Consider the following 8,945-nt stretch of genomic DNA (forward strand, 5'->3'; position numbering starts at 1 on the left):
CCCCACACGCAAACGGACAAACGAGATCCCCAAACAATCGCTGGGCAATGGTGGGCGGGGAGGGGGCAGCACTGAGGGCAGCAGGGGCGAGCACGAGGGGCCGCCGGCTCCCCGCCTTCAGCCCGCTCCGCCCTGGCCGGCCCGTGGAGCCCTTCTAGCGCGTCTCCAGCTTCATCCTGGGGTTTCAGCCCGCTGGGCACTGCCCGGGCCCCGCGTTCAGCCCGCTGGACAGCCCCAGGGCGCCTCAGCCCGCTCCGCCCCAGCCGCCATCTCACCCTACGCTGCTGCTGCTGCTGCTGCCGCCGTCACCAGCGGGCGCTGCGGCGCCGCGGCGGAGCCCATAAAGGCCGCGGGGCAGCGGCGGCGTGTCCTTGTGTCTGTCCGCGTGTCTGTGGCTGGCAGCGCCCAGTCTGCGCTCTGTCCGCCCGCGGGATGCTGGCGCTGAGCGCCGCCCGCCGCCTGCTTCGCCCGCCCGGTGACCTGCTGCCGCCGCCGGGGCTCGCCTGCATGTGGGCGGCCGGTACCCGCGGCTGCAGCGGGGCCGGCGCCGGCTCGCCGAACCCGGTGGTGTACTTGGACGTGGGCGCCGACAATCAGCCGCTGGGACGCGTCGTGTTGGAGGTAGGGGCGCGGGGGCTGCGGGAAGCCGGCCCGGCACGGGCCCCAGGGGACGGTGCTGCGGAGCTGAGGGCGGCCTGGCCCCGGGCATGGCGGCTGGGGAGCGGGCAAGGTCAGGGCGGGCGGGCAGCGCCAGCTCCAGGGCCCGCGGCGAGGGCACACAGATCTCGGTGCGGGCGGGAGAGGGGCCCGGGGGATGGCGGGGCTCGCCCGCCTGCCGGAGCCGCTGCCTGGCTGCCCTGGGGCTCCTCTCCCGGGGCGAGAGGGCGGTGGTACGGTCCCTCCAGGAGGGGTGGGCTGGGCTCGGACCGGGGCTCTCACTGAGCCGCGGCCCGCCTGTGCCCGCGGCCGGTCCCTAAGGCCATCCCACGAGACAGCCGGGGCGGAGGGCACGGCACTGGTGTGGCTGCGAGCCTCGAAGGAAGTTGCATAGTGTGTAAGCAGAAATACTGAACAAGAATGAACTCGCTGCTGTCGTGTGCCGCTGGCTTGAGAGGGGCGAGCGGTGTCCCAGCGGCACTGGGCTCCCTGGCCTTCCCACCGGGGGCCGCTGCTCCTGGGGCAGCCGGCCCGTGGGGCCCTTCAACCGCGCCCCCAGGTTCATCCTGTGTTCTAGTGGGCGCTCGCTGTGTGGTTCCTGTGCATCCTGAGGCTGTCAGTTTCCTGAAGTTCCCTCCTCCTCGAGCCTCCGGCTCCACGTGCAGCGAAGGGCACCGCGCTGCTGACAGCAAGCTCAAGAGCCGGGTACCAGCTGGCTCCATCCTGAAAAATCCCATCTCTGAAATGCTCGGCCATGTAAAGAAGGCCTGAAGAGAAAAACTTGTGTAATATCAGTTCTTAAAGGAAAAAAAGCGCCGTGGGCACCGTGTACTACCTTATGTACATGCGACCCTCGGGCCGGGATGTGCCTCACATAGATGCGGTGTGTATGGGAAAGAGTGAGGGCTGTGCTCCAGAACCACGGGCTGGAGAGCGAATCAAGCTCTTAGGAATGCTGCCTGCTGAGGGAAGTCAGTGTGGCCTTCTGCCTCCAGCACCCACCTTGGGTCTGTATTTGTAGAATTTTTTTAAAATATAATTCATCAGAGTTCTCTCTAAAAAAGGTTCCTTTGAGACTAGAGCCCAGTATATTTTTATTTATCGATAGTGTTAGCATATTAATAAATTGGACTGTTCCAGCTGTTGTGCTCTCAGGAGGTAGCATTTCAGGGAGTCATACGTAAAAATACTACTCTTCAAGTTCCTTATTCTGGGTGGTATTATTAAAAAAATAGCATTAATGTTCCTGTGTTTCTTGTGGTAGCATTTAATTTCTATGCTAAAGTTCTTTAATCTGCCCAGTTTAGAGATAGTCTGAATGCATTGTAGCATCACCTTGAATCTTTGTCTGAGCTGTAGTGGTCTGCTGCAAGTTATAGCTATCCGAGAAGAGTGGCCTAGGGAAGGAACGTGAAAATCTTACTGCAGCCATGCAGTTTCCAGGTGTCTGCTGCTGGTCAGGATGTCCGGCTAGGTAAAACTGGTCTGGCTAGTATGGCCAGTTTTATGTCCCTTTTTAAGGATAGTAAAAAGATGTACAGTAATCAAAACCAGAAGTTTTCGTTGGTTGCAAATGCATATGTAACATAAGTTGGTTTTGATTCACAGTTTCTACTCTTCTGTTCCCTTTGCCTTTTCTGTCATTTTCAACAGCTGATTCTGTGCAGGGGCTGGAGGAGGACTTTGGTCTCTCTAGTTGTATCCAAACTCTTGGGGTCTATTATGAAGATTCTTCTTAGGTACTGCTCAATTATGAATCGATCAGTTGAAACCATTAGACACTGCTCAAGTGGCTCTTCATTAACTGGCTAAAGGTTTCATTCAGGGGATATTTTTCATTGCTGGCCAAATGCTTGGAAAGTTTTGAGGTATTCATGGAATTTAGATGGCTTGTGATTTCAGATAACTTAACACTTTGGGAGAAGAGTCTCCCATGTAAATGTTTTTTATGTACATTTGAAAAGGCTGACTTATGAATTTGTCTGTTTATTTTTCTTAACAGCTGAAAGCTGATGTGGTCCCAAAGACAGCAGGTGAGGCAGCATCTTCAGAATTTCATACTTAAATACTTAATTTATAGATAGTGATTTTCAGGAATGAGAAGGTGCTTTTACCCTTTACAACTTTTTTTCATGTTCTATCCCCAGTTGTTATATGGAGAAATATGACAGGAAGTGTTAGTGAGGAGATGGAATTTGTTATTTTTCCAGGTAGTTTGATTTTGCAATTTGCACCAAGACAGTACAGTTCATATATTGGGTTAATGGTGCTGAATATGTTTAAACCACACTAGCTGACATTAAAATCAAACCCCAGAGCAAATCAAAGGGGAAGGGCAAATCAAAGGGGTAGTCTTTCTTAGAGTTTCCAAAGAGTATATGGGGTTTTATTTTTCTGGTCACTAGCTGATTAGTGAATTAATTTTAGAAAGTTCTTGTGCTTTATCATTTGTTTCCTTCCTCATCTGATTATTTAGTGGTTCTGAAAAAAACTTGTACTTTTTAGTTCCTATTAGACAAATATCCTTTAAAAAAAGACATAATCCTCACAACTGCTGTAAAGAACAAAGGCATAATAGTCAGAAAATGAAACCTGTGACTACAGGCAAAAGTGGGGGGAGTTGGAGAATTGGAGTCAGAGCAAAATAAAAGGGAGATGAGATGGAAAAGACTTATGTTGGTACCCTGTCCTGAGGCTAAAGAAGGGTTTTTTTCTTGGCTTTATACCAGGGTTTTTTTAAGGTATGGAAATAACTGATAGATTGAGAATACTTTAAAGATGCAATCACGTTTTTGAAGCGTATAATCTTGGGCCATGGTTAATCCAGTTGTGTTCGTATTGCCACATACAATGCAGAATATAATACTTTATGCTTTGTTTCCACAGAAAACTTCAGAGCTCTTTGTACTGGTGAAAAGGGATTTGGCTATAAAGGATCCACTTTTCACAGAGTGATTCCTTCATTTATGTGCCAGGTAATGTTGGGGGTTTTAAATTTTTTTTATTAAATTTAATTTTATATTGTTGACATATTTCTAGAAACAGACTAGTAGTAACATTTGAAATGGCTCTGCTCTAACCTTTGCTAACAAAACAACCAAGAAGTGACAGCATGACTTGCATTTCTGATATTTTTGTAATAGCTGTTGCTTAGCTCATCTTTTGTACAAATAAGTGTAAGTTATTTGTGGATGGTCAGAAGAAGCCTGTCTGAAGGCTTTCTGCTGTAGTAGAGCAGTGTACTTTAGTGTGAGGCAGAGCTGACTACATGGCATTGCTTGGGAGAAGCAGCTGTGGGTAGAATGACAATCTACCTTACTGTTCTCTGTGAGCTGACAAACAACATGTCCATTCCTTATTCCCAGCAGAATAATCTGTTCACAATAGACAATGTGTTTTAGTATTTTTTTAATGTCTCTGTAATATGGAGGGGACAAGGAAACCAAAAGTGTTAGTCTGGGTTGATTTTTGGGGTGATGCATTTGAGATGGATTTTTTGGTTTAAAGAACAGATCTTTTGAAATTCTGGACAACAGCCCATGCATATTAACATCTTTTTACTTAAACAGCAGCAACCAGAATAACAACAAAGCTTTTTTAAAGCTTCTTTTTGTACGGTGCTTGGCAGATGAGCAGGATGGAGCTGCTGTAGTACACAGGATTCCTGGTGGTCCTCTCTTACCTTAAAAAAGGGTACATTTCAACAACATTGAATTGTTGAATGGCTTTGTAAAAAAATCTGAGAAAATTTTAAGGAAGTTTGAAGGTTATAAGTAAGCATGCTTTATTTATTAATGAATGTGATAGTCTCCCATCCTCAATTGTTTTTTTAAGCAAAAATCACATCTGTTAGAACAAGAGGCCCTAGTTGTATGACCTATTTTTAAGAAAAAAAAAAGGGACAGGTGTGCTGTAAAGGACCTATTTTCCTGCCTTTCAAATGCAAACTAAGGTTTTGTGATACTGACAGAGGGATAGAGTTTAGAAGTCTTTCTGGGATCAGAAATGCATTAAAAAAATACAAACACAAACCCTACTTTGAATTCTGTCACGAATTTGTGAAGTTCCCTGTAAGTCCGTTGTGCTTGCCTGCCCTGCTTTGGCCCCCCAGCTGGACTGGAAATCAGGATGCTAGATGGTTGATTATGGTATGGTGAGATAATGAATTGATGTTTAGGAATTACTCAGAGGTCATTGCTGAAGTGGAAATACTGTCATGGGTTTCAGCTATTTTCAAGTGAGAGAAAACAGTAGTGACTTCTGCATTTGTTGAGATGGATTGTTGATGTGATTCAGGCAGTTGGTATGGCCTAATTGAGGGCCATCATATCCGGGACTGGGCAGTTCATGGTTCCACACGGCATGCAGCACATAGCTCTGGGACTGCGTAGGAGCAGCTGTGACACCACCTGTAGGAGGTTACTCAGCGTGACAAGGGGAAGCTGAGGGTCACATGCACTACCTGTTGGGTATGAGTTCTCTCTGGCACAGGTGGTGTCACTCCTGCAGAGGAGATGGCACGTGGCTGGGAGCAGTGGTTGGGAGCCACCTTGGCGAGTCACTGTGGGTGCATTTTTTGTTTGAACCGGTTTTTTGTGTTTAACCTGAGACAGGTGGTCACATCTCTTCTGGCAAGCAGCATGGGGTCAGCTAACATAAGCTTAACATAGCTCTGGTGTAAGAAACAGCAAAACCTAGAAATAGCAAAGGGTAATAGTAATGGAGATCCTGACCAGTGTTTATACCTGTTGGAAGAAAAGAGGGGGAAAAAGGAGTTGGGAGGTCTTGCCTGTGGTAATGAACTTAAGTGATTTGGTTTTGAGGCCTTTGAGGTGTTTCTTAAAATTACTGCTGTTTGTTCCATCACTTCTGGGAGAAAGGCTGGTAACACAGAGAGATGGTTGTAGCACTTATAGAGAATATCAGCAATATCTGAAGCAGAAATCTACTTTTAGCCTGACTGTACTGGCTCTAAATTGAGTGGCCATGCTCATCCTTAAACTGAAGAAAATTTGTTAATGTTGTCACTTTTAAATTAGAGCAAGTGTGTGTATTTGCAATAACATTACTTCTGATATGAAATAGTCCATGTATGTTAGTAGAGTTAATATCTTTTTCTGTTTCAGGGTGGTGACTTTACAAATCATAATGGAACTGGTGGAAAATCCATTTATGGCAGTAGATTTCCAGATGAAAATTTCATACTTAAGCATGTAGGACCTGGTAAATAATAAACATTTTCTTTTTTACCTTCTGAAGACTATAACCTATAATAAAGCATTGTTTATGAAGATGTGTTTTTAAAAAATAAGTTTTTTTAGATTTATGGGTCACTTGGTAATTACAGAATATCAAAGAAATTGAACAATGTGTTGTCCCTGGCATATGCTTATTTGTGTGGACTGTTCTACAAATATATGCCAGCCAATAAGGGGATTTAAAATTGTCTAAAGGTGAAATTACTGCTTTCATAAGTCATAGACTTGAATTTTTACTTGAAGATTACTGTAGAAGTAAAACAAAGCAATCTGGAATTTCTTATTTAGTAGGTAACACAGGTATGTCCTTTTAAGCTCAAATTAACACCAGAAAAAGCAAAGGAAAGACCATACAAAAGAATATCTAATTGAATTCTATAGTCTCTCTTATTTGCATTGTTACTTCCTTGTCCCAGGAGGCTGCTGCTGTTGAACCACAGGAAAGGTTAGCTGGTGTTAATTGCGTTCAGGGCGTGTACAGCTAATTATGTTACTAACACTGTTGCTCTGGAACCAAGGGGGGCTGGGCAGGAGGGAATAATCTAAGGCAGGAAGTTGGTATTAGAAATTATTTGGAGATACTGTGAGACTATTACATCTTCTGTTAATCTTTAGTTTAAATGTGCTGAGGAAAATTGTCTTTTGCACTGCACACTTGTTACACCAGTCTAATGAGCTGCTGCTGTTCCAGGTGTGCTTTCAATGGCCAATGCAGGACCCAACACAAATGGATCCCAGTTCTTCATTTGCACTGCAAAAACTGACTGGTAGGTTCTCAGCCCTGCAGATTACCCTCGTTAATTGATGCCTGAATCTGAAGGGTTTGGGGTTTTCTTAGGGATTCTTGTTATGTTGCTTGTGGGTTGGTATTTTTTTGTTTGTTTGATTGGTTGGTTCTTTGTCTTCTTGTTACTTCCGGATTACTTCACTCTAATAGAAAATAAATTGGTTTTGTTACTTGAGGGAGGAAGAGCTGTGACAGCAACAGGCTGCTATCCCTCGGAATGTTCTAGGTCCAGAACTAAATTCATGTTATAAAGCTTTGTGTCACCTGAAGGGCAGTTGAGCCTTTGCCATAGAGTTGGTCAGCAGGTGAGAGCTATGAAGATCTGCTAACACTGTCTTTATGTTTTAAGTAAAACTGCCTTTGTGTATTTGTTTTACAGGCTAGATGGAAAGCATGTTGTTTTTGGGCATGTAAAGGAAGGAATGGATGTAGTGAAAAAAATTGAGAGCTTTGGTTCCAAGAGTGGAAAACCCTCCAAAAAGATTGTCATTACTGACTGTGGCCAGCTGTCCTGACCTTTTGCCCTACCCTTCATGACAACTTGGATGCTGTGAAAAACGAATCATAAAAACACCCAAACATTTCTTATCTCAAAAGTAGCACCTATGGAACCGTGTTTTTTATTTAGCTTGGTCCAACTTTTATACTTATACTGAATAATATTGATAAAAACCATAAAATAGTAACTGAAGCATGTTGTAAGTGCACCACCATGGTAGACACACTGGTTTGGTAGAGTCCCCTTGTGTTTTGCAAGAAGTGCTGAAGTCACCAGGGTGTACCTGACTGCAGTGTTGATACTGTCCTTAGTATTTGGATGTTTCAGCTGTTAGAATGGGTGGTGGAGTTGACAGCAGGGGTTCTGCATTTGGGGGTTAGGTATAAATTGAGATATGTGATGTTTCCTTTGGTGCTAATAAATTCTTATTCTGTTGTTCGTCTCATCATTTTGAAGCAATACTACTGAGCAGTGCTCTCAAGGCTATCTGCAACAGCACTGGCATTTTCTTTGTGTCTCAGTTAAATTCTGTCCAGTAGGTTTAATGAGCAACTGTGGGTTTCTTAAAAATTAATTCTGGTTTAGTCTTTCTTACAGCCTCAGACTACTTTTTAAAAATAAACTCTACCTGACCTGCTTCAGTGGAGCAATTTGACTTTTGGGTTAAGTAAATTGCTTTAGGTTGAGTTAGGCTACTGCTGAAGCTCTACCTGGCAATAGGACTTCACCTCAATCCTGCCAAAGGATCTCAGGACTATTATGGAACTGTGAACTTCAAGTGTGCTTCTGCTCTGGGATCTGGTTCTGTGAGGAATACAGCTCAGTTCTCAATATATGGCCTATTTTTGTACTTTGAGAATATAATCAGTATAGTGAGCTTGCTTGAGTGAGAAATAGGTTTGATTGCCTTTCTGTCATGTTGATCCTGTGAAGTCAGCCCAACTTGGGTATTACTTGGATTATGATTTCTTCTTATGTATCATCACCATCAGTCAGAATTGGTCACCACAGACTCACAAGGCCTAATCAGTGCAGCAAAATGGTTATTGTAGGTTTATGCACGAGAAGGAAAGAATTCAGCGGATCAGCTGAATTTATACATTTCATTTGTATAAAGCAGGATGCATGTTCTATGTGACATACTAAAGCAGCAACAAATGCTGGAATCTCACACCACTGCCTTTGGAATCACTATGGCTGTAAAGTATCAATGATTGTGGGGAAAAAGCACATGATTCTTTTGTGCAATAATCTCATTAGAGAAAAACTGTGATGGCTTTCTTCAATGTGAATTTATTTTCATTGCAGGATGATAATATGTGGATTTAAAACTATTTTGTACTGGATGTTTTTTGAACTGGGGGTTGCACTCGTGTGTGCAAGGGAGTATTTAGAATGTAATTTTGCAAAAAATGGAATTCAAAAGCTTTTTATTCTTTCCACTGTAGCTGCTTAATCAATGTAGTATTTTTTAAATTAATTGTGTTGGTTTGGCTTATTTCACTTGGATACAATAACATTTTTTTGTGCATTCTCCTAATTTGTATATGAAAATTATTAAATACACTTCTGCCACCAAAAAAAAAAGTCTGCTCCTTTCTTGAAAGCAGCAATATGAGAAGCTGAAACCTCTTGGGCTTACTTGTGCTGTTTAATGCTGTTGACTTTGTGATGGGTGTGTGTAGGGGGATCGACTATAAGAAAATAAAGGTAGTGTAGGAAGTAAACTTAGCCTAAGGAGTTG

General features: G+C 43.9%; 1 protein-coding gene across 1 annotated transcript; it reads left to right on the plus strand.

Annotated features, from left to right (window-relative positions):
- Positions 1-337: 337 nt before the first annotated feature.
- Positions 338-8,741, plus strand: PPIF (peptidylprolyl isomerase F). Its single transcript, XM_036385878.2, has 6 exons — positions 338-621; positions 2,660-2,690; positions 3,544-3,632; positions 5,784-5,880; positions 6,607-6,682; positions 7,082-8,741. Exons 1-6 carry the CDS (start codon positions 433-435, stop codon positions 7,215-7,217), a joined length of 618 nt encoding a protein of 205 aa, XP_036241771.1. The 5' UTR covers positions 338-432; the 3' UTR covers positions 7,218-8,741.
- Positions 8,742-8,945: the final 204 nt, after the last annotated feature.

The sequence above is a fragment of the Molothrus ater genome, chromosome 8 (genome assembly GCF_012460135.2).
Source record: "Molothrus ater isolate BHLD 08-10-18 breed brown headed cowbird chromosome 8, BPBGC_Mater_1.1, whole genome shotgun sequence".
Lineage (NCBI taxonomy): Eukaryota > Metazoa > Chordata > Aves > Passeriformes > Icteridae > Molothrus > Molothrus ater.